The sequence below is a fragment of the Piliocolobus tephrosceles genome, chromosome 4 (genome assembly GCF_002776525.5).
Source record: "Piliocolobus tephrosceles isolate RC106 chromosome 4, ASM277652v3, whole genome shotgun sequence".
In the NCBI taxonomy this organism is placed as follows: domain Eukaryota; kingdom Metazoa; phylum Chordata; class Mammalia; order Primates; family Cercopithecidae; genus Piliocolobus; species Piliocolobus tephrosceles.
Window position 1 is genome coordinate 120,622,622 of NC_045437.1, and position 26,195 is coordinate 120,648,816.

At 41.8% G+C, this 26,195-nt stretch overlaps 2 protein-coding genes across 7 annotated transcripts in view; one reads left to right on the forward strand and one right to left on the reverse strand.

Moving 5' to 3' along the window:
• Positions 1–2,536, forward strand: part of INSYN2B (inhibitory synaptic factor family member 2B) — a 118,718-nt gene extending 116,182 nt beyond the window's left edge. For both annotated transcript variants that reach the window (XM_023218918.2, XM_023218919.2), the window contains exon 4: positions 13–2,536. In XM_023218918.2, the coding sequence (XP_023074686.1) occupies positions 13–199 (187 nt within the window). In that variant the 3' untranslated portion in view covers positions 200–2,536. The remainder of the gene's footprint in view (positions 1–12) is intronic.
• DOCK2 (dedicator of cytokinesis 2) overlaps positions 1–26,195 on the reverse strand; it is a 433,784-nt gene that overhangs the window by 216,960 nt on the left and 190,629 nt on the right. For 4 of the 5 annotated variants that reach the window (XM_023218912.1, XM_023218913.2, XM_023218917.1 and 1 more), the window contains exon 27: positions 23,129–23,224. The exons of the other annotated variant lie outside the window; for it this stretch is intronic. In XM_023218912.1, the coding sequence (XP_023074680.1) occupies positions 23,129–23,224 (96 nt within the window). The remainder of the gene's footprint in view (positions 1–23,128; positions 23,225–26,195) is intronic. 5 annotated transcript variants of the gene reach the window in all.

A 26,195-nucleotide genomic window follows, 5' to 3' on the forward strand; every position in this document is an offset into this window, starting at 1 on the left:
TGTGTTTTTCAGTGTAGAGTATGATTTTCGGCAGCAGGAAGGCAGGTTCCATGAAGTTTTGCAGAGTCTGGAGGAAGCAGAGCCAGTTGAGGAGGCATCGCCCCCACTAAAGCCCCCAGCAGAACCCCCAGCCCCGGAAAAGCAGGACTTAAGGCGGAAAACCAAGAAGGTGAAAAAGAAATGCTTCTGGTGGATCTGAGCTGGTTGGGACCATCCCCCAGCCCCGCATCTCCACGTACTTCCCTGAGATGGGAAATCCACTGCACTTAAGGTCTGCCCTGCTTCTTTGCAAAGGCTCTGGGCTGTGAGCCCTTTGGCCTGTGAAACAGAAGAGCCTTGGAGCTGATGTAGCCACTGCTGGACACCTGACCACCATCCTTACCTGAGTGCGTGCCACTGCTTGCTGAGGGCTTCACGGACACTAGGGTGACCACTTGCCAAGTTCCCTGTCACACTCAGCCAGAACTCATGCTGAGTTGCAAGTCCAGATTCCCACCACGAGCAAAACGCCACACTATACCTTCCAACACCTCCACGATGCTAAGCACTTCCCTTCCATCCTGGGTTCATCAACCCAAAAGAAAAAAACAGTGTTGTGCAGAGCCGGAAGATAGAGGGATGTTATAGGTTATACGCAGGTACCATAGAAAAAATGAGATAAACTGGCAGTTTTCTAAGCTATCAGCATACATAATAAGCACAAGAGAAGTGGGCAGGGCATAAAATGCAGGTTCACCCTAGTGTGTTAGGTTGTTTTCCTTTTTAATTAGCCGCTTGATCCCAAATTAAGGCTCTGTCATCTCATGGTGCATGCACCTTTCTGCCTGTGGCAGAGTCAGGCCACCCCAGGGTATAAACTTGTTGGTGTGGCTGTGCTGGACAATTGTAATTCAAAGAGGATTTCAGCAGTTGTAGCTGTTCCAGGGCCCACCCTAAATCATCATGCTTCTTCTCTGCCTGGGGCCTGAGACCACCTGGCAAATGGGTGGAGTCTGTTTTCAGTGTGAACTTTAAGACTCTATTGTTAACTTACCTGCAACATTTAAAACCATGAGATCCAACAACCTGTCCATCAGTTACATCTTATGAGTAACATAGATAAGGCTAAGATAAAATACAACACTGTTTCTCATCCCTTCATCCCAGAAACAGCCGTGTAGATAGGTTCAAACATATATTAATCAACACAGTCTCCCTTCCTGGTAATCAGGAAATGGTCACCTGATTGAAAAAGTAGCAGGACTGGGGATGAGGATATAGTTTTTTCTATTTTAGTTTTAAATACATTTCTATCCCAAAGTCTGAGTTCTTCAAGGTCTGGCTCATTCTTTTGACAAGACCTGCATACATGTGGACCCAGTCAAGCTTGCATGGCTGAACAAGTGACTAAAGTAATATAATTAAGTAATTGCTACATACTCTTGTGGATGAGGGGTAGGATGGAAAGGCTCAGATACCTTCTGGTTGAATTCAATTCTCCATCAGCATGTGGTTAGATTGACATTGCTAGAAAGGGATCCTGAAACTAAACATACATTAAACGAAGAAGGTATTTTGTAATCCCCTTGGCTGAAGATTCAGTGTCTAAACTAGAATCTTTGCAGAGCACAGCATCCTGTGTGTTTGTGGGATGTACCTACCCCACCGCAAATGGAGCCTAATTGAGCAAACCACTCTGATGGTTTCACCTTACCCTGTCATAGCAATGCAGTGCACAAAGCTATTTCCGTGAGAATGAAAGGGAAATTTGGCAAGGAATATCAGCTTGCACTATTTAAGTCTTGGAATGTCATTCAAGATGTTCTTGTTCTGTTTCTAGTGTAATGTTTAAGCCCACAGAATGAGACTGGAATATATAACGTCATGTTAGAATTAAGATAAATACACTTGTCATACTTAAGAAGCCACATTTCAATAAGATATGCTACTGCTATTTAAAAGCCACAGATTTTTTTTTTCCTGTATCCATACAATCGACTCTCAGTTGGCCCCAGCAATGAAAAAGAACAGAATAGAGGATAATCTAATAAAGTGAAATCATTTGGGATCTCTTATGTAATTTTATCTTGTAGTAGAGCTTCTATCTTAATTTGCTTTGCTTACACTAATTTCATATGAATTTACATTCTCGGGCATCATGCTAGAATGTAAAAACCCTGTTCCTAGAATTAAGAGACCAAGGCAACCAAGCAGTCTATCCCACTAGCCTTTGACAAATGGCTTAAATTTCCAGGGCCTGTTTGTCCATTCTTAAATAGAGATAAGAACATATGCTTTCCTACTTTATAAACTCTTAGCACGTTCCGCATTATGTGAGCTGAGTGACTCAGAGCTGAGCTGGATTACTGGCCAAAGTTAGCCTGGCAAGATAAAGAGATGTTTGAGGTACCTCACACAAAATTAATAAGCTCATGTGGTCATAGATATGTTTCCAGTTGGGGGCCCTCACATGAACCCTTAATGGAATTAAATAAAACTGGGACTAGAAATGTTGACATTTTGTGCACTTCCCCAACAAACAACAACAACAACAAAAAAAGAGGAAATGTTGACATTTCTAGAAATACAGCCAAACAAGGCTATACTGATTCTACACTAAAGCACAACACCGCATTGCTTGGGCCACTGACCTGGAACTGGGAAGGAATTCTCTTCTGAAAAATTGATACTTAAAATCATTATGAGGAAACAGGATTCCATAAACATTTTCCTGATGAACAAAAATGATCGTCTCTATATTTAAAACACCATACACACATATACCAAAACTGCATACTCACTTGTTCATGTGAAAATCACTGCTTCTTTGTAAAATATTATGTAACATCTACCATGATATTCTACAGAAATGCTGTACTTGAGGTGATCTGGTTTTCTGGAGAGGTATTAATTTAGCAAAAATTACTTTTATAAAATTGAAAGGAAAAAGACCAATACATCAACTTAAATTGCAGGAGTTTATGTAGCTGCTTTCTCTGTAGTTTAAAAAACAATGCATAAATGCGTACTCACTATCCTTGGAACTTAATACCAGCTCATCTATAGAGTACCTTCTTAAAGACCATGTACTGATGTAAGGTTTTGTAAATTTCTAAACTGTTTTAAATGGGATATTATCTTTTGCAATAAACTTACATATTTTTTCTAGGTTTTAAGACTCCATTACTAGCTTGGGTTGATTTCGGTTATAAAATGTATGCTTAAGAAGCACACCTCAGTGGTCCTAAGGGCAAGTATGGCTTTCGTTATAATTGCTTCTATACATTTCTAAGGGAAATAAATAAAGAGCAGATTCAGAACTTAGTGTCATGATGATCACATGAAGCCCCGTGAGTCCTGTGAGCGAGGGAGACAGCATGAATCAATGGAGAGCTGCTCCTAGCCTCATTCCCAGGGATGCACATGCATGACCTGTATCATTACGCTCAGACACCTGAACTCTAATTTATTCAGTACTTTTCTTTAATTATTTCCCCTTTAATTTTTTCCTTAAAAGTCAAATTTATATCACCAATGTGAAGAAAAACTATATCATGTTCCAAAAATAGAAGATGAAATAAAAACATACCTTATTAAATTCTTGCTAAATCCTGTTGCTATTGAGGCTGCTAAGCCTGAGACCAGCTCTCTGTTAAGAGGGGATATTAGCAAATATTCAACACATACTAAAGTCGCATTCACACCAAGCCCATTTTCTACTTGACTAATCAGGATGTTTGAGAGAACTGAAAAGAAAACAACTTTCCTGTCATGTGATTCAGTATTCTTTTTCCTGCCTTCTCCACGAACCATTTAAAACCAGCTTGAGTTTACACCTGGAGAGTGAGTCTCCCATTTTGGGAAACCCCAATTTAGAGAAACAGTAACAAACACAAACCCTGGACATAGAATCAGAAATCTCAGGTTTGACAGTATTGTGCTACCTTCTTTTTGCTGCATAACCTTGAGTAAGTTACTTAGCCTCTGTGAGCCTCTGATTCCTCTGATATACCCCCTGCCTCCCAAGAGTGCCTTGACAATGAACTGAGTGACAGCCAAGAGCACAATGTAAGGGACACATCGGGCCAGGTCCTCAATAAATGCATATTCAGTCATTTGTGGATTGAAGTCAATTGGGAGAGAGAAAGGAAAGTAACTCCGTGAAGCTACAGTGGTTTTCAGAAACAGGTTTTTCTCGGGGCAAGGGAAGAACACTTCCTGTGGGCGCGATGGCTCACACCTGTAATACCAACACTTTGGGAAGCCAAGGTGGGAGGACTGCTTGAGCTCAGGAGTTTGAGACCAACCCGGGCAACGTAGTGAGACCCCATCTCTAAAGCAATTAAAAAATTAGCCAAGGGTGGTGGCTTGCACCTCTGGTCCCCATCACTCAGGAGGCTGAGGCAGGAGGATAGCTTAAATCCAAGACGGGGAGGCCTGGAGTAAGCTGTGATCATGCCACTGCACTCCAACCCAGGTGACAGAGCAAGAGTCTGTCTCAGAAAAAAAAAAAAAAAAAAAGAAGGATCCACCAGAAACCATGACAATGAATGTTAAGTAAAGTTAAGTAATAAAGTCATCCATGATTCAAAAGAGCATATGTGCACATAAAATACAGCACAGCACTCTGGGAATGAAAGATTCTTGTTGTGTGGAATCAAATATCCTAGAGGTGAAAGAGACTTTAAGAGCCATGTCCCTTCCATTTTAAGCATGAGTCAATTAAGGAAGGCTAAATGATTTGTCCAAGGGCTTATAGCAATCCTGTGGGGAAGCAGGTGTTGGGAGCAATGTGGTTGGTGGGTAGAATGTGTGAGGGGCCGGGGTCATTCCAGGAAGCATGAGGCTAGACTTGAAACCCGTTCTTACCTTCATTAGCTGAGCTGAATCCTCAATATAACCTTCACTTGAAAAGGCTCTCATTTTAAGCTGCTCAAGGCAACTTGCTGTATGCTAAAAATGTATTTCTTTTTATAAATGCCAAGAAACAAAGATGTTTTATGATCACTACGCCCATCAAGCATTGCTTGCAAGAAAAAGTGCGGGGGACAAATCCTAATCCAACACTGTCGGCATTCGGCGCAAACCACGTTTGACTGCTTTACTGAACATAATCCCATTTTTTAGTACCTTCACCTCCACTTCCTCCCCATCTTCTTTTCACCAATTTACAGCCTAAATTTCTATGGACCAAATCATACCACCCCTACTCCTGAGGTTTTTGCAAATGTCTAATTTCTCTCTGCCTCCTACAGAACTCTCAGCCCATAAAGAGCAGGGATGCATCCGTTGGCAACACACAGGGTTTGGTCCTCTCGTTGCCAGACTAAGCCAAGTTCTCAGGTCGGCGTGCCTCTCCACTGTGGGCATCCTGTTCTAAACCCACTTCATTTCTCAACTGGCCTCTGCAGGAACCTCCCCAATAGGTCTCCCCACATGCAATATCTTCTCTTATACTTATTTTGTTAAAATATCTTTTGAAACAAGCTCTCAGTCTGTCACCCAGACGGAAGTGCAGTGGCACTATCCTAGCTCACTGCAGCCTCAGACTCCCAGGCTCAAGCAATCCTTTCACCTCAGCCTCCCCAGTACCTAGGATGACAGGTGCTTACCACCACAACCCCCTTATGTTTTTTAAAAACAATTATTTTCTGTAAAGACTGAGTCTTGCTATGTTGTCCAAGCTGATCTCAAACTCCTGGCTCAAGTAATCCTCCTGCCTCAACCTCCCAAAGTGCTGGGATTACAGGTACACAATACCGCTCCCGGCCCCTCTCTCACTTCTCAAGTATCTTCTCCACATAGCAGCCAAAGCAATCATTGCAAAATTTGGATGGGAATAACGTTACACTCTGACTTAGTGTTCAGTGGCTTCCCGATACACTTAGGAAGTAAGACCAGGTCTGTTGCTGTGGCCCGAAGCCCTGCACATCCTGCCCTGCTTATCCTGTACGCTCCCACCACAGGCCCTTCTGGTGTTTGTCCTCCAGCTTCAGCCAGCCTTCTTGGCTTTCTTGGACCCACCATGCCTTCAGTCCCTAAAGGCTCCTGTTCCTCCTGCTGGCAATACTCCCCACCTACACCACCCTCCCCGCCCAGGCTGCAGCTCTGTTGGAGTTTCCCAGGTCATGCCTCCCATGACTACCACCAACTCAGCCCAGACCATGCCAAATACCCATCTTAGACATTTGCTGGCACAAGGGACCTTACCATTGAAGTCCTTGGCACAGTTGTCCTTATACATATATCTGTGTTATTCTTTGATCAAGGTATCTATCTAGACTGTAGTCTCCCTAAGGAAGGAATCTTGCTTATTCTTCCTTGCCTTTGTATCTCCATCATGTACCATAATGGGGTTTAAATACTCGTTGCAGAAATAAACTAATGAGTACACTGGATTCAGTGGGGATACACTAAAAATTAATCCCCAGTTTATCCCTGGTCCTTCAGTCCTCATATTAGGATGGTACCATAGTGGGTACAGTCCCGAATGATATATGGTATAAATCTATAAATATCTGCATTCAAGTTATTTCATAGTATACTCCCAAAATGATTGATGGATTATTTAATTCCTAGAATTAAATGACCTATTATTGTGGTTTTGGTTTTATGTATGTGTGCTTTTTTTTTTTTTTTTTAGTTTTGTTCTCAGATCAAATAACCAGTCTTCCCCAAAGAGAAACTTAAGTCCCTGAGGAATAGAAACAGCAATTTTTCCACCTTCTCACCATCATGCCCTAGTCTCAGCTCTTTACAGAAGTTAGGATCTGCCACTGGTAATGTGCCCAAGGCTTCTAACTCTCCTGAGGTCTACACGGCATTCAGGACCCAGGAATAAAAAGACACTAATGTTTGCTCCCAGTACCCTTCCCCCTGCCAAGATCTTTGTCCTGAATATTGATGGTCCAGTTTAACATTGTTTCAGAATAAATTGTCATCATAATTAAATCCCAATGCATTCTGCACATTTTACCTAGATACTGCCTTACCATATCAAAGAGTAAATGACTTTTGAAATTAAAGCAGATTGTTAACTATTTTCCCTGTAATGTTTCTGTTAAAATGCCAGAATTTAATACATGTGACCTAGTCCATTCCAGAGAAAATGCAATTTAAAAGAGACAAGGTCTAACTAAAGGAACATTTTGGGCAAAGCATTTTGCCTTGGCTCAAAGCAGAACTAAAGTGAAAAGGCAGTAAAATCACACCAAAGGATGATTTGCTTGGAAGCAAATAAGAGTTTTATTATCATAAATGGCTTTCACAAATTCTTAGAATCTGTAAGTATACTATATTAGATTTTACTCAAATGAAACCTGTATGTTTGCTCCTGAAAAAAACCTTTATTTCTTAAATCATAAGTTAAACATGGTGACCTCTACTCGGTGCTTCATCTTGGTTTCCCAGGTAGCAGACACGGTGCTATGATACCCTGGTTATGCTGACAGAAAAGCCTTTTTGCTCATGAACCAAGGGCTGAGTCATGTTCATTGCTGAACTTGAGAGTGATTCACAGTTTTTCCACTGAGCACACCAAGCCCGAAGAAATTCAATTCCACAAACAGAAACCACAGATGGGTGATGGAGGTGATGAGAAGTTACTTGCTGGTGTCATTGTCTTTGGTGTGCTTTTTTGTTTTAAAATAAAAAACAATATACCTTCAGTAGTTAAGAGTCAGGGATCAAAGGGAACAAAATCAAAGCAACACAAAACATCAGCACTCATCAACTCAGGCTGCTGACCTGGAGTGGGTTTCAAGGATTGAAACTCTACCTCATCTCCACTAATATGCACCCCTTGGCTCCAAAAATCTCAGATGAACCTCAGTCTATAATCACTTTTTTCAGTGAACAGTCATCAAGCCCCTTATCTCTGCCAGGCAAGATGCCAAGGATACTGAGTGGAAAATGCAGTGCAGACACCAGCCTAGTACCAAAGAGCTCAAGGGCTGGTGGGCAGCTTCTGAAAACAAGCAGGTGTCCTTTTCTGATTCACCCCACCTGAATGTCACATTGCCTCCTTTTGAACCCATCCAAATGCTGTTCTTGTATTCTGATATGGTTAGGCTTTGTGTCCCCACCCAAACCTCATCTTGAGTTGTAATTCCCCAGATTTTGACGGAGAGAGCTGGTGAGAGGTGATTGGATCATGGGGCCAGTTTCCCCCAGGCTCTTCTCGTGATAGCAAGGGAGATCTCATGAGATCTGATGGTTTTATAAGGGGCTCTTCCCCCTTCGCTCCTCACTGCTCTCTCTCTCCTGCTGCCATGTGAAGAAGGTCCTCACTTTTCCTTTGCCTTCTGCCATGATTGTAAGTTTCCTGAGGCCTCCCTCCAGTCACATGGAACTGTGAGTAAATTAAACCTCTTTTCTTTATAAATTACCCAGTCTCGGGTAGGTCTTTACAGCAGTGTGAAAACAGACCAATATGTATTCTCTTGTGGCTCTTTCTCATTATCTTCCCCTTCTCCCACTATATGTTAAACTCCCTGAGAGTAGGAGCAGCTTTCCTCATCTTGTAATGTCCAAATCCAGGAAGTGTTGTTTAGTTTAATTGAAAGACTTCACAATCAAGATCTCTTGTCTCTTCCACGTAGACCCCTGCACTGTTCTTCAACATCTATGTTCTCTTACCATTTTCCACCCCCTCACAGCTGCCTGGGGCCTCTCTCTAAGACACACATCTAGCAATGTCATTCCCTGGTTTTTATATCTCTAGTTGCATCCCATTACCATCCTAGAGCATAAAAATTCCTTCCCCTACAAATAAGTCTCCTTATAATCTAACGCCAACGTAGTGCTTATAGCCTAACTTCCTACTGGTCTACTTCCCCCAATCCCATCTCCTTGCCACTTTCCAAAAAGTAAGAAGCTGCTACATATCAGTGACTTTGCAAATGCTGTTTTCCCTGGACACCATTCCATTACCTATCTACCACAGGAAATAGTTTTAATTTAAAGGAAAGAAAAGGAGAGTAGCATTATTACTACTGATAGTGATAATAAAAGCTTTAGTTTCTTGAATTTACAATGAGCTATTACTAAACGCTTTGCCTACATTATCTCATTTATTCTTCAAAAAACTTACCACAAGGTAGTTTATGATTACCCCCATTTTCCTGAAGAATAAATGGAGGCTTAAGGGGAGATAAGTAATCTGTCAGAGTACACAGGTAGGAGGTGGTGAAGGCTGGAGTTCTCTGAGGGTCTGCCAAGCTTGGGAGCCTGGGCTCTTAACTCCGATGCCAGACAGCAAGTTGCAATTTAAATATCACCTCCTCTCTGTAACTTTTTCTGATCATCCCCCGTTGCTGCCATGGAATTAGTCACTCCATCCTCCAAGTACCCAGAGCATGTTGTGCATGTTATATTGACATTTCTTTTGTCAATCTCTCAAGTTCATCTCCACGAGAAAGAAAATTCCTGGGGGGACACAATTGTCATTTCCATCTCTGGGACTCTCCAAGGGCTTCTCGAATTGCCTGAGATGCTGTAAATGCTTTGTATATGTTTGTTGAATGAATTGGGAGAATATATGACAATGGAGACATTTCAAGGAAAAGCAGTCCAGGGGAAGAGAGACAGACCAGGACAGGCTGGGGGTCCTGACTTCTGCCCCTGACTTTCTGCATAATTTTGAACAATATCTTCACCTCCACACATCACCTCTATGTTTAAAATGAAACCCTGTGCCTCTCTGGCTTTACAGACTGTTCAGAAGAAAAGTGAAATTATATACATGAAAATGTTACAGGGCTGGGCGTGGTGAATCCCAGAACTTGGGAGGCTGAGGCAGGCAGATTACTTGAGATCAGGAGTTCAAGACCAGCCTGGCCAACATGGTGAAACCCTGTCTCTACTAAAATACAAAAATTAGTAGGGTGTGGTGATGGGCACCTGTAATCCCACTTACTAGTGAAGATGAGGCATGAGTGTCCCTTGAACCTGGGAGGCAGAGGTTGCAGTGAACTGAGATCATGCCACTGCACTCCAGCCTGGGCAACACAGTGAGACTTTTGTTTCAAAAAAAAAAAAAAAAATAGTTTCAGTAAGTTTGACTGTCTCATTAATTCCTATTTTTAAAGAAATAGTGTTAAAGTTATTTTTCCTGATTATAAAAGGAAAGTGAAATGATTTTTTTAAAAGTAAAACTCCAGAAATGTGCAAGTCATGTGTCCTTTAAGCAGAAGATACTAACATAATGTGAGCCTTAGAACATGTTCTGAGCTCTGAGAGATCAAGGCCCTCTGGTGAGGGGCCATATTTCTTTTCTCTCCTTGAACTTCAGTTTCCTTGATGACTTTATTGTTATTATTGTTGTTGTCATTGTCGTCGTTGCTGCTACTTCATTCCTGCAATCCTCTCTCTATATAGAATTCATAGAATAGTCTTGTGTTGTTAAAAATCATCATAAATATAATTTAATGGCTACACAAATGCATCACTGCATGAATGTAGCATAAATCTAGAAAAATGGGTTTTGATTTTGAAGGATCATTTGACAGAATTGGTTCCTTTGAGTCACTTAAGGCCGTAGACAAGGGTGATGGGCCTGAGATTTGTGGGACAGCCTATTTCATCAGCAGTTTTTCCCACAGGATTTTCCCAGGGGCAGTGGATTAGTCCGTTTTCATGCTGCTGAGAAAGACACACCTGAGACTGGACAATTTACAAAAGAAAGAGGTTTATTGGACTCACAGTTCCACTTGGCTGGGAAGGCCTCACAATCATTGCAGAAGATAAAAGGCACATCTCACATGGTGGCAGACAAGAGAAGAGCACTTGTGCAGGGAAACTCCCCTTTTTAGAGCCATCAGATCTCATGAGACTTACTCACTAACACGAAAACAGCACAGGAAAGACCTGCCTGCCTGATTCAATTACCTCCTACCAGGTCCCTCCCACAACACGTGGGAATTCAGGATGAGATTTGGGTGGGGACAATTCCATATCAGGAATTGTCAGACCCTCAATGCCCAGGGAAGGACATTCATGATAGGATTTCTCCTTCCAATCTGGGTTCCAGGCCTTCACAGCAGACACAGTGTGCCTCATTGCATTTCACGGAGGCTTTCTTCATAGCCCAGCCATAGCAACAGCTGAACATTACTTCACAAATCCAGGGAAGATTGAATGGCAGGGCTGTAAAATAATTTGTAATCTTATTCCTGACATCTGTGTCAAAGCAGGGAGAAGACAGCCCACAAGTGGAATAATAATGGCTATTGTTTACCAAGGGCCTACTATGTGTTAAGCCCTGTGCAGTGAGCTTCACGTATGCTTTTATTCAGTCTTCACCACAAGCTTGGCAGGTAATGACCATTACTAGCCACACTTTACAGAGAAGCAAAATGGGGATCTGCACTGTGAAGAGACTTTCTAGCTGTGGAATGAGGAGACCTCCTCCCTTCTTGAGGAAAGGAGGACAATGGCTCCCAGTTTGTCAACTCTTTTCAAACCACATAGATTGTCCCCAGTTCCATAGCACTTAGAAAGCAATGTCAGGGATAGAGGTACTCAGCCAATGCCCAAATGGCAGATATGTTGTTTCTTAAGTTCTCCAAGGACCAGAAAAAGCTGGCCTCTCTTCCAATGCCAGGAAATAGGACGAAGGATACAGTGAAGTCTTACCTTTAAGAACACCCTTAAAATTATTTGTCTCAAATCAGATTTGTCCAGCTCCACTAACAGAAGCTGAAAGGCACTGAGATATTTGGAGGTAATTTCATTAGGATTTGATGATGGACCAGTCATTCTGTGTGACTGCATTTACCAGCACTTGCTGAATAATTTCCAAGCTCCCTCCCTCCCTCCCTCCCTCCCTCCCTCTCTCTCTCCCTCTCTCTTTCTTTCTTTCTTTCTTTCTCTTTCTTTCTTTCTTTCTTCTTTCTTTCTTTCTTTCTATTTCTTTCTTTCCCTTCCTTCCTTTTCCTTCCTTCCTTCCTTCCTTCCTTCCTTTCTTTCTTTCTTTTTCTTTCTTTCTTTCTTTCTGTCTCTTTCTCCCTCCCTCCCTTTCTCTCTCTCTCTCTCTCTCTCTCTCTCTGTCTCTCCTGACAGCTGTAGTCCCTGTGTGACCAGTGAAGGCCCCTGCTTGAGCACCAGCTTCCCCAGGGCCTGAACTTACCTACTCTGCAGAAACATGTTGATATGGTTTTGCTGTGTCCCCACCCAAATCTCAACTCGAATTGTAATCCCCATAATCCCCATGTGTTGAGGGAGGGACCTGGTGGGAGGTGATTGGATCATGGGGGTAGTTTTCCCCAGGCTGTTCTCATGCTAGTGAGTGACTTCTCTTGAGATCTGATGGTTTTATAAAGGGGCTCTCCCCGCTTCTCTCTCTCTCCTGTCACCATGTAAAACATCCCTGCTTCCCCTTCCACCATGATTGTAAGTTTCCTGAGGCCTCCCCAGACATGAGAAACTGTGAGTCAATTAAACCTCTTTCCTTTATAAATTACTCAATCTTGGGCAGTTCTTTATAGCAGTGTGAAAATGGACTAATACATATACGTACTGAGTCAAGTGAAACTTTCATGGCAACAGCAGCAGCAGCAACAGCAATGGCAGCAGTGACATCACCATCATTATCTAGGAGCACTCCCTATCCATAGCAAAGGTCTGCTCCATTGGACACAGCAGGGAGAATGCAGTAGCTAGCCAAACAAATCGAGGAATCTCATATTTCCTCTTAATTCTCATTTCTGCAGCAGCTAATCATGGGATGGAAGAAAGATTTGGAGAATGAAGCATGCTCTTTTATGCCCCAGCTCTCGTATTTTAGTTTGCCTGAAAGAATTCTGTCACCCAGAGCTAGTAAGGTATTTGGGAATTTTATATTTTAAAAAATCTTTAGAGGAAAGACTGGCATGAAACAAAACTTTATTCACATTATTTTTAAAGTTGAACTTTGTAAAGCTTGTCATTAATTTGTTCCTTCAGTTCATTTGTTCTTTAAATTAATTTACTGCCATAACTTGAATTGAGTGCCCGCTACACACCATGCCCTGGATGGAAGGATGAATAGAAAGATAAAAGGATGTGGTCCCTTCCTGCATGGGTCTTACTTTCCTGTGGAGCATAGATAAGTAAAAAGAAAATTCCAATACACGTGGTAATGTTGTAACTGAAACAAGGACAAAGAACAACCGGAATCATGGCCTAGCAGAATGATGAGAGTTTTGCAGACTGCAAGAAGGGATAGGACAAGAAATACTCCTCCCACTTAAAATGCACCAAGCCTTCCTCTCCACCCATTGTTTTTCATGGCATTCAAGACCCAGTTCTAGTTCCACAAAGTCTACCTTGATAAATTACTTCTGTGCAGACATGCTACAGGTCCTTTGAAAGTTGAGATATGAATCCATGTTTTGCATATATATTTTAGGCCTAGTATGCCCTGATATGTGTTCACCAAAGTCCTTATTAAGGCAATGCTTCCCCCTCCAAAAAACTTGCACACCATCCATATTATCATATTAAGCTGCAACCAAGCTACCCCAAGCTCATGATGCCACCTTTTGGCTACAAACTGTCATTTCAAGTCTTTTGTCTAATTTTTTTTTTTACTATTTTCTTTCTTAACTTGATTCTCTCCCTGATCTCACCTTAACACACATAGGCATATACACAAACAGGTATACACATATATGACACATACAAACATACACATGCACATACAGTTTCAGGAATTTTCTCAATTAAATTAATTTTACCTCAGGAAAACAAGTTCCTGGACAAGTACAGTGAGCTGCTGAAGAAGATGGGCTTTGAGCCCTGGCAGACTCGGATGGAATACAAATCCTAGCTTCCTCCTTCCCAGACTTGCAATGCTGGGAAGGCATTCAAGCCCTCTAATGGCCATTTCCACTTTGAGATGAGATAGTAATTATTGCCAACCTCACTGACTAAATTAGATAATGCCCTTAAAGTGCTTGGTACCATCTTGGTCACACAAATTCTCCATGAATGTGAACTGTTAATACTACAGTGCATTCTGTGGAGGGGATGCTTCCTCTCCCCATCCCCAGCCTTGTCTTTTTCCACTCAATCCAGTTATTCAGCAGCAACTCTTTCTCCTCCCTTACTCTCCACATCTAATCATGACATAAAGCTAACAATAATAACACTTGCATATTGAGAAAAAGAATGATGGTTTGTGTGGAAATAAAAATAGACAGTAAAAATCTTTCATTCATTTAGCAGGTGTTCGTTGACATTGTCCTGCATGCCAGGGACAACCATAAGAGTTGGTTGTGGCTAGACTCAGGCTAGCGGTCTCAATGGGAAGGAAGCATTTAGAGTCGAAAGGTCTTTAGGGACCAGGATGAACAGTGCCTGGAGATGAGCTAAAGGCAGAAGGAGAACCCTTTGGAAACTCCATGCCAGCCTCATCCTCTTATGTAAAGCCTGCTATTTCATAAGTACCGACACTCACATAAACAAAGAGTTCTTTTTCTGAGTTTACAGATTTTGTGGTTTAATTACCAGAATTTAGGAGATCAATCCTAAACATATCATTGTCATCATAAAACCACCAAAAATTCTGTGCCATTTTATACGTTTCTGCAAGTTGCCACATAGATGATCTCATTAGAGTCCATGATCCAGGCAAGGTGGCAACTGAGTTTAAGGTGCTCATTATTATCCTTAAAATATTTGATTCGTAAAGAATAAGCTTAGTTATTCATAGTGTAGGAGCGTATGATACACTATTTAAGGGCAGGGACTCTAAAACAGTACTCCCTGGGTTCAGATTCTAGTTCTTCCACTAACAAGCTGTGTGGTTATAGGCAAGTTGCATGAACTCTCTGTGTCTCAGTTATTTCAGATGTAAAATATGAGCATCTGATGCAGGTGAAGTAAGGTAAAACACATCAGGTGCTTAGCTATTTGCCTAGCATACAGGATGTGTGTGCCATTAAATGATAGCCTTATTATAAATATTATTTTTCAACAAGGTATAGGGGCGCTGAGTGAAGGCCAAGAGCCAACTAACCATTCCTGGCTGGGAACCACACCTCCTCATGTCCTAGATTGTCCTCCTTCCTGCTTGTCACAGACTGGGGTTGGGAGGAGTTGGTACTGTCCTGCTGCAGTCCCTGACTCAGTCTCTATGCTCATGGTCTGGCTCAGAGTAGTTGCTTAGTTGGGGCATTTCCAATTTGGTGTCCCAGGAATGAAAAGTGAAGTCAGAGCTTTGAAGCCCAGTCTCTGATGACACAGATGCCTCCCATCATAAGATGTCTCTTATGACACAGATGACATAATAGCTCTAGTACTATTATGAGGTGAAGCAACAGAGGACGGGGTGACTTCCAATTTCCTTTTTTTTTTCTTTTTGAACAAACTGCTCTGAATGTCTGGAGCTGGTGTGATGCCGAGCATTTACCTTTATTTAAACACTCAATAGCCTCCTCTGTGAAAACCGGGGTAATTAGGCCCCAAATATATCATCCAGAGGCTTATTTTAACTACCCAAAATAAAGGCTATATCCCAATTTCAACAAAATCACCAGATTGTTTTCCTTCCAAGAACTTCTGGCAGTGTTCAAGTTCCCTGCTTGATTCTCCCTATGGGATTGTTCATCCCCATCACTGGGGTGGCGGGAGACAGGGGACAACCCTCTCTAGAGCAGTCAGTAACAGGATGCATCAGCCAGGAAGTGTTCTTGAGGCACGCCCTCACCACGCATAATAAACAAGCCTGGACATTCTTCCTCAAGCTGCTCTAAGACCTGTGAGACAGGACAGTATCTTCCTAGAAGGGAGCACAGATGACTAGAGACATACACACTCCGGTGTCCCTGGTTCACATCCTGCTTATTCCTACCAGCAGCATTAACTTTAGACATGATGCTTTCATCCTCTGCCACTTAATGTGCTCCCCTAAACAACAGGAGATAGCAATAATTGCCTACCTGTGTGTGAGGGCTCAAGATGCAATCCACTACACAGTAGGCATTTTGAGTCAAACTTTTCAAAAAATATATTTTAACATCTCTGAAGATTACAGTCTGTGTCACATTATACTTGGTAGCAAGTTTTCTTTCTTATGGGCACATCAAATCATGGTACATCTTACATTTGATAAAATATGGCATGTAGCCTGCGGAAATCATTCCCCAGGAAAGGCAGGCTCTCCAAGACTGTTTTTACCATTACTCTTCTGCTTTTATACCACAGCTTATTTCAAGGAACCAAGAATATGTATAAGAGAATCTAGTTTATACAAGAGTTTTTGGACTGAGCCAGGAAAACACCAATGGTTGCAGTAAATACATAATATTTGCAAGTATCTTGCATACATCTCTGTTCTCCAATCTCATGCCATGACACACAGCACTAATCAAATCCCCAGTTGTTCCCACTGAGCCAACATGTAGCCTCTGCATCCTCCTCAACACAGTTCTACAGGCAGCCATCACCAATCAGCCAGGGCTGGCACTTGAGCAAAATCTATTTTAGGTCTCCGATTCAGGAGCTTGGGAGATAGAAAAAGAGAATAGGAATTGTCAGCCAAGTCAGGAAACTCAGATATAAGAAGAAGATTTCAAATATGGTACAGTTTATTGCACCAAAAAAAAAAAAAAAAAGGTCTAGAGAGATTCATTGGGCATAAAGTCACTAGCCAATTATCTGCAGAAAGAATGTGGAATTTTTTTTCCTGTTCTCCCTGATAAGGCAGAATATTCTATCTAAATTTTCAATATCACTAATCATCAGGGAGATACAAATTAAAACAATAAGATACCGCCTTACTCCTGCAAGAATGGCCATTATTAAAAATTAAAAAAAAAAAAAATCGATGTTGGTGTGAATGTTGGGAAAAGGAAACATTTATACACTGCTGGTGGGAATGCAAATTAATACAATCTCTATGGAAAACAGTATGGGATTCCTTACAGAGCTAAAAGTAGATCTACCATTCAATCTAGCAATCTCACCACTGGGTATCCAGCCAAAGGGAAAGAAGTCATTATGCAAAAAAGACACTTGCACATGTATGTTTACAGCAGCACAAATCTCAACTGCCAAGATGTGGAACCAACCTAACTGCCCATCAGATAATGAGTAGATAATGTGGGATATATGCACCATGGAATACTACTCAGCCATTAAAAGGAATGAAATAATGTCTTTTACCACAACTTGGATGGAGTTGGAGGCCATTATTCTAAGTGAAGTAACACAGGACTGGAAAACCAAAAACCGAATGTTCTCACTTTTAAGTGGGAGTTAAGCCATGAGTATGCAAAGGCATACAGAGTAACGTAATGGACCTTGGAGACTCAGAAGGGGGAGGGTGGAAGGGAGGCCAGGAATGAAAAACTACACATTAGGTACAATGCACACTATGGGTGCAATAAAATCTCAGAATTCACCACTGTATAATTCATCCATGTAACAAAAAACCACTTGTACTCCAAATGTATTGAAATAAAAGCATATTATATATATATGTATGTAGATATATAGATATCCTTTCTATCAAACCATGCTCCCTTTCTCAGCACCAAAGTCAAATTCCTTAGGACTTAATAAACAAGAAGTTACCTGACAAATTAGACTGTGGCAAAGAAGGGATGAAAGGGTACTAGTCATGTAAAAGTCATTTGTTTTTTGTTTTTGCAAAATTCCCTTTTGCTCATTTGTCACCAACAATTCATTGCTCAGGGAAGTGATCTACAGAAAAATCAGGAATCATCATTGCAAAGCACTGCGCCCAACAAGCAATCCATCCTAGCCCCATGGTTCCTGTGATTTTAATGGCTAAACTCTTTTATTGCAATGTTCCTATCCATGAAAATAAGAAAAAAAGTGTCACGAATCCTGTATAAGAATGAGAGTTGCAACCAGTCATCCTATACCCATTTGGGGTCCTCTTGGGATTTCGAAAGTACTTGACATGTATGGTGTTTACCACCAATATTGATTAATATTCCCAAGCAATAGAAACTAACCAATAAAAATCACATCTGGAAAATAAAAGTGACAGGTGGAATGGGGATCTCTCCTCCTTGTCAAATTTTAATTCAAAATTAGATTGGGGCCTTCAGTGCTAAGACAGGGACCCTTGACCCCTGAGTAATTACTTTCCAAAAACATTTTCTTTAATTTGGAGGAGATATTTCTATTCTAGGAATTGCTGGAAAGGCTCATTTTATGAAAATGAAGCTATATCTTAAGAAAACCTTGTTTGTTGCTTCCTTCTGTTTCAGGTACATTTCTGCTCCTAGTGAGGTATGCTTGCCACAGGCCTCTGGCTCTCCACTCTCAGCACTCTTAGCATTGTAATTGCACTAGCAAACTCCAAAGTCATTGAGACTAATGACACAGCTTGCAACTTACAACCTCTACAAGGCTTCACGGATGAGCCAGGAAGTCTGAATAGGCAATTCTTTACTCCCTGAAATGTGGCTTCCCATATTTAGAAAACACATTTGTTGAATAAGGGAAAGCAATCTGAGGGGAAAGCACATTCAAGAATATGAAGGTAGGAAATGGTAGCATTTTCAGTGATTATTTCACTCATTCACTCATTTCATTAGTGCCTTCATTTGCTCAAAAACCTTGGGTACCCACTGCATGCCAGGCACCCCACTGGGTATTGAGAATAAAAGAGTAAAACAGGGTGCCTGACCTCAGGGGGTCCACAAAATATGGGGGAAGCCTAAAAATTACCTTACAATGTCCTAAGCACAATGAGCACAGTGAGCTAGGCATGCACAGGGCCTCGGAGAACACAGGTCAAGGGACTGAGGAAGGGTAGCTTTTCCAGCCCAAGTGGGGAGAAAGTAGGGACAGGTGGGCTGAAAGCAGCAGGACTTGGTGGGTGAATGGAAGGGGCAGGCAGGTGACAGAGAGGGAGGGGCAAGGGTAGCTCAAGATCTAGGATGGCAGTCCCATAAACTGAGATCCCGAATTCAGGTGGAGTGTGGAGTGGGCTTCAGGGAGCTGGCAATGAGTTGACTTTGGGGCACATTGCATTTGAGATGCCTGAGAGACATCACATCAGAAGAGGTCTGATTTTCTCCAGGCACAGACTATGCCTAACTCATTTCTGAGTTTTTGTGCTGAGTATCTAGGAGGTTCTCATAAACTGCTGAAGGAATAAATAAATGAATACTGTGCATAAGAAGCACATCTACAAATGCTTATCCTGTATTATATTATTTAATTCATGCACGAACTCTATGAGGAAGATCTATTATTACTCCATTTATTTCACAAATAGGCACAAGCCTTAAAATCTTACAGTCTAAGAGAGGAGCTGTGACAAGTTCACAGATAAAAATGACTCAAAAAAAAAGAGGCAGAGCACATGAAAATGTGCTCAATATCATTCATCATTGTGGAAAGGAAAATTAAAACCACAGTGAAATACCACTAGGATTGTTATAATCCAAAGGACTGACAACAATAAGACTTGGTGGGGAAGTGTGTAAACAAAACCTCAAACATTGCTGGTTGGAATGTGAAGTGGTACAGCCACGTCGTGTGATGGGTCACCCACCAGGTTACTTAGAAGCGTATGTACGCTGCTTGTCTTTAAAGGCTGGGCGGTGAGCCAAGGCCAAGGTGCCCAGCTGAGAAGCAGGTGTCCCTGATAACCCAAACATCCCAGAGGGTAGCTGAGAATCTACCAAGGAGAACAGACCCATCGCACACACACAGTAGGCAAAGTGCCAGAAAACTAGCTTAAAAGCAGCTTTAGGTTGGGAGGTTGCACTGATCTCTAAAGCTGTCCTGCCGCCATCCAGGAGTACCTCATATGTAAGTCCTAATAAACTCATCTACTGGTCAAGCTGGACTCATCCAAGTCATTCTTTAATCACTTTGCTCCCTCCTAGTTTCAGGGAATGTTTTTTAAAATATATAATTCCAGGTTTTTCTCATTATAACTACTATGGAAAATAGTATGGCAGTTTCTTCTAAAGTTAAACGTACACTTCCCACATGCCCCAGCAATTCCACTCCTAGATTTCTACCCAAAAGAAGTCAAAACACATTCATACAACACTTGTTTATGAATGTTCAAAGCAGTATTATTTATAACAGTCAAACGTTAAAAACCACCCAAATATCAACCCACTAGTGACTGGCTAAACAAAAGGCGGCAAGCTCATATAATGTAATATTATTCAGCAATGCAAAGAAATGAAGTATTGATATGTCCTAAAATACGGACAAATCTCAAAAACATGCTAAGGAAAGAAGACAGACACAAATGACCTCAAATTGTATGACTTCATTTATATAAAATTTCCCAGAAAAGGTAATCTATGGAGATGAAAAGCAGATTCGTGGTTGCTCAGGGTTGGCGAGAGGAGGGAAAGAAAGTGATGCAAATGGAACTTGGGAGAGTAAAAGAAGTACCTAAACTGAATATCGGTGATGGTTGCATAACTATAAATTTTCTAAAACTCCCCAAACTGAATACTTTCAATGGTTAAATTTTAAAGTGTATAATCTATACTTCAATAAAACTGCTTTTATTTATATTTATTTATTCATTTATTTTTGAGACAGAGTCTCGCTCTGTTGCCCAGGCTGGAGTGCAGTGGCGCCATCTCGGCTCACTGCAAGCTCCGCCTCCCGGGTTCACGCCATTGTCCTGCTTCAGCCTCCCAAGTAGCTGGGACTACAGGCGCCCGCCACCATGCCCAGCTAATTTTTTGTATTTTAGTAGAGACAGGGTTTCACCGTGCTAGCCAGGAAAAACTGCTTTAAAAAAAAAAAGGTAAAGAGAGCTTGGCACATTTGTGCTGGACCTGGAAAGCTAGGTAGCATTTCAACATGTTGAAAGGTACAAGAAAGAATTTCAGGCAAAGAAAGAAGCAGAGGCTATGCCTGCAAGTAAGACAGTGCCAGCATGTTTGGGCAATATCCAGACATCCATTTTGGCTGGATATTTGGATGGAAAAAAGTTGATGAAAAGACTGAAAAATGTGGTTGTGACCAGATCAGATCACAGAAGCTGAAAATGATTGGGCATGACTTAATTTGGTAGGCAGCAGGGAGCTACTGAACATCCCAGAGTAGGGGAGTGTCCTGGTAAAGATTGATGGGGCAACAGTGAGGAATGTGTGTTAGAAGAGCCAGCCACAAAAGCAGAGCATCAAATAAAAGGCTCATAGAACTGGCAGTACTGAGTAGTTAGTCACCTGTGTTGATAATGCAAAAGAGAGAGAGCCTCACTCTACAGATTGAAAGGAAAATAATACTATACAGCACTTATTTAGTGCTTCCTATGACCCAGGCCCTGTTTAAAAGAATCACTGTTCTACAGGAAAGGAAGTTAAGAGCCTGCTATGTACAGAATGACCCAAATGGACTGATGATCATCTTTAGGTTTACTCCAAAGAGAAGGAAAAAAGATAAAGGAGTTTATAAAATGCTTCACTTGAAGTCAGGAGTTCGAGACCAGCCTGGTCAACATATAGTGAAACTCTGCCTCTACTAAAAATACAAAAGTTAGCTGGGCATGGTGGCTTACGCTGGTAGTCCCAGCTACTTGGGAAGCTGAGGCCGGACAATCACTTGAACCCAGGAGGTGGAGGTTGCAGTGAGCTGAAATCACGCCACTGTACTCTAGCGTGGGTGACAGAACAAGACTCTCTCTCAAACCAAAAAGAAAAAAAAAAGAAAAAAAGAAAAATGCGATACTTCAAAGGTGGAAGGACGGTAAGTGAGACAAATGACAAAGACCAGTTTACATGGCTCTCTGGCCAAAAAAGGCAAGAGTAGCTGGCACCACTGATGCTCCCCATGGATGTCACCACTGTGTAAAGCAGGAAATGTCAGGGTGGCTTTCAGAAGAGAATCCAGCTGTTTGTGAGTCACAAAGTGTGTATAAACATTATTTTTTTAAATGAACTTCCAATACTGAAATATCAGAAAATTTCACATAAAACATGGAAATTTTCAGTTTCTCTTGAAATACTGGGAATTCTAGCAACTATAGGGTCCAATCTAACATGGTATCAATCAATCAGGGCTGAGTAGCCCTCATCCTCTTTTAAGCATTAGAGTCCCTGCCTGTCACATGTCATGCATTTATTCATTCAAAAGTATTTATTGGGCACCTACTATATGCCAAGTGCTGTTGTAGGACCTAGAGACACAGCAATGACAAAACAGACAAATATGCTTACTTTCCTGGAGCTTATATTCTCATGAGGATAGCTAGACAATAACCAAATAATATAATGTGTATTTCCAATTATAAGTAATGAGAAAAATAAAGAAGGTATGATTTTTAGTGGATGGAGAGGTACTGGGAATTGTAGACAGGGTGATCAGAGAAGGGAAGCCTCTATGCTTAGGTGATATCTGACTCAAAAGGAAACAGCACATCCATCATGTTTTGTATGTGGGAGGAACACATAAATAAATGAGCATGGGGCAGGGGCATTTCAGGCCTGGCAATGGTTTGGATTTTATTCTGAGTGAGATGGATAACCATTGGCAGGTTTGAGCAGAGGAGTGACATGTTTGGGCATACTCATTTATGTTGGTGACTGGCCCCTGTAAGCATTTGAAGTTTGGGTCCTTGGTTTAAAGCACGATGGGCAGAGGTTAAAGGGTTCGAGCTGGGTTCTGTGTCTAGAGAAGAAAAATAATCAGATGATGGGGCAGAAATTTCCTGATCTTCAGAACACAGTGTTTATGCAGAAAATAGCTCAATATGTAGTAATGACCTTGAATAACCGGCATCTATGGGCAGAGTTAACACACAATGAAGCCCCTTCAGAAATCAAGCTCACAGGACCCTGAGACTGGGCACCACTTGAATGTAGGCCAGAGGAAAAGGTTTCTAGTGGACATGCATCTGGGATGTTATACCTTGTTCACTTACAAAAGCTGCTCTCCCTTCTCTATCTTCAGCAGTGATCATTCACCCTTGCTGGTATACTCAATTTAGTGCTGGTACACTCAACTAGACAAGTCCTAAGCCTTGTTTTATTTCAACAACTTGAGTTAATTCTCAAGTCCTCCCAACTCAGACAGGAAAAATCTGGTCCTTGTACTCCAAAACAAAGCAATGATCAATGCTGGGAGTTCAATGTGATCTGCCCTTTCAGAAAATCCATTTTTAGATGCTGAAGAGCTTGCAACATTTGACAAGAAGAAATAATCTACTCACAATCAGAGTGTGATCCCGGCCCATGGTGATGACTGTCCGGTTCACTGTCCGCAGCAGTTGGACCATGATCTCCTGGATGTGGTGGTAGGTGAAGGCCTGTAACACAGTCAGAGACATCTATGTGACAACTAGGACACTGTGTCTGCACAAATGTCCAAAGGACACAGACAATAGTGGTCAGACATTGTGATCTTCAACACCATCACCAGCACCACCACCACCACTGCCGTCATCATCATCATCATCGTCATCATCACTACCGTCATACCTCCATCACCATCACCACCTGCACTGGGCATAAGAAATTCCACCAGTCACCTGAAATATAAGTTAAGATCTCTTAACTTAGGCTTTGGAATCAAGAACTTTGGAGCTAGAATACTAGCTTTGACATAACTAGTACTGCATTGGTTAAGTTAATATATGGTTTGGATCTGTGTCCCCGGTGAAATCCCATGTTGAATCATAATCCCCAGTGTTGGAGGTGGGGCCTGGTAGAAGGTGACTGGATCATGGGAGTGGATTCTCATGGTTTAACACCATCTCTCTTGGTGCTGTCATCGCAATAGTGAGTTCTCATGAGATCTGGTTGTTTAAAAGTGTGTGGCAACTTCTCCCCTCTTTCTCTTCCTCCAGCTCTGGCTACGTGAAGATGCCTGCTCCTGTTATGCCTTCCACTATGGGTAAAAGTGTCCTGAGGCCTCCCTAGAAGCATAGGAGATGCCAGTATCACGCTTCCTGTACAGCTTGTGGAATCATGAGCCAATTCAACCTTTTTTCTTTATAAATTACCCAGTCTCAGGTATTTTTTCATGGCAGTGCAAGAACAGACAAATACAGTTATATTAACTTTTCTAATCCTTGGTTTCTTCATCTAATAGTCAGGAACTGAGCTGGAATAAGGAGGAAACTTAAGGGAATTGGTTATACAGGTAACAGAAATGCCGGCACACCAAACAAGGTAACCTAGAGTCAGCCACAGCATGAAGTCACCATCACCTGGAGGATGGAGGGACAAATCGAGGAGGCAGTGTTTCTGGAGCCCCGGGACTAGGGTTATATAATGGAAACTATGGTTACATAATGGTAACCACATCGCGCTTGTATAATAGAAGCCACATTATCCACCTTGGTTGGAAATTTACAGTGAGTCAGGTTGTAACAGGTATTGGGTTCTGTCCACTTTAAATACGGGTCCCTAAACTTTCTGTAGGATTTGTTGATCCTTTTTGAGCTTTTGTTGTAGTCAGCAAGGGTTTCGAGCATATTCATCTATATCTTGGATCATTTTACTAGCATGGCTTTTAGGCACAGAGTTGCATACCATGCATATGCAAGGGTGGCCACGGCCAAGTGGAAAGGCCTTGGGATCTTAATTCAGAAGCTCTGGGTCTGAAGTTCAATGCTGTATTTGCCAGCTGTGCAACCTTACTTATCACTTCTCTGAGCCTCAATTCTCTCATCTACAAAAATGTAGAAGGTTTTCTCAAGGTTGATGTGGACATAAAAATGACATGTGCAATTCTGGAAGAACATATATGCCTGGGTCCTCTGCTGGAGGTTCTGTAGTCTGAGACAGAGCCTGGGCATCAGCAATTTTTGAATTTTAGGTGTGTTATTTGGATGGCTAAGAACTATGATGTGACACGCTGTTTAGCTCTGGAGATGGGGGCTTGAGAACAGCCTTGTGTCTCCAGGACCTAGCCAGAGCCTGGCATAAAGAAAGTGCTAAAAGGATGGTGGCTGAAAACATGGATGACCACCCATGCTCATTTACAAGTACACTGGCAAGCTTTACTGCGTTAAACTTAAGTGTGGTTTTGTCCCTTAATGTAAGGAATTGCAGGAAGTTGGTTATACAGGGAAAGAGAAGTAGATTTGCAGTTTGGGTAGGGCCAGAAAAAGAAAGAAGATGTGCTTATTAAAAAATGTCCTCCCCCTGCTCCAATGACTTTCAATGATTTTTGGCATCCAGAGATGAATAAACCAGAGCTTTCTTTCTCTTTCTGCCTTAGACTAACTTTGTCACTATGGCTAGTCCCAGACTCTCTAGCTCTGTGGAACCACCAACAGAACCTCTGTCACTGGAGCTTTTGTTAGAGCATTTATTTTACAGAAACAAGTTCCTCTGCTTCATAAAGTGCAGCCAGACTTCAGTCTCTGTTGGAGACTGGTTGGTCTCTCCCCACCAACCAGCCCTTTCTACTCCTGACACTCAATGCTGGGGAAGACAGACCTCCCCATATTTCTGGCCCAAAGGTGAACCTCTCTCCTGATTTCCTTCTCATTTATTTCTCCAAGCCATTTTGCTGACTTATAATCTCCTGTTTCTTGTATTACTGAACATGATGTTCATAGTTATAACGACGACCAAAGCTGACAGTCTTTAGTGCTTCCTAAATGCCCGGCACTCTGCTAAGCACTTTACCTCGCCTCACATCCAGATGAGCAACATTACTGTCTCCACTGTTCAGATGAAGACACTGAAGCCAGAGTGGTTAAGTAATTTATCCAGGGTCACCCAGTGAGGAAGTAAGCAAGAAAGGATTCAACCCAGCGGCTGTCTCCAGAGTATTCGCCTTACCCAAACGCACCCACACAGACTGGAACACGATCATAGATTTCTGGTGGCTACTTGGGGGGTTTCATCCTCCTCCTTCCATCTCTCAAGATGGATAGACCCTGCCTTCAATTGGACCAACTTCTAACTCCTTCAGTGACTTCTGATCATTTCTCTGCCTTTTATAAAATCTTCAATGCTATGTATTCCCCCTCCCTTATGTTTTCTGCATTCCTTTGCAATTTCATCAAATTTATATAATGTTTTTCATTTTGATGCTATTTTTTCCAGGATTACATCTCTCCCCTTGTGAATACAGATATTAAAACCCCCTTTCTTGACCTCCTGCCGCTTGCTTCTTTTAAATAGCCATTTCTTCTTGTTCCAAAGAGCAGCAATTAGACTGCTCAGGAAGTCTGGTATTTAAAAGTAGAAAACTGTCAAATTCGATTCATTTCACTCTGAAAGCTCCCAGTATTGGGAGGTTGTAGAGCAGAGTGTTTTGAG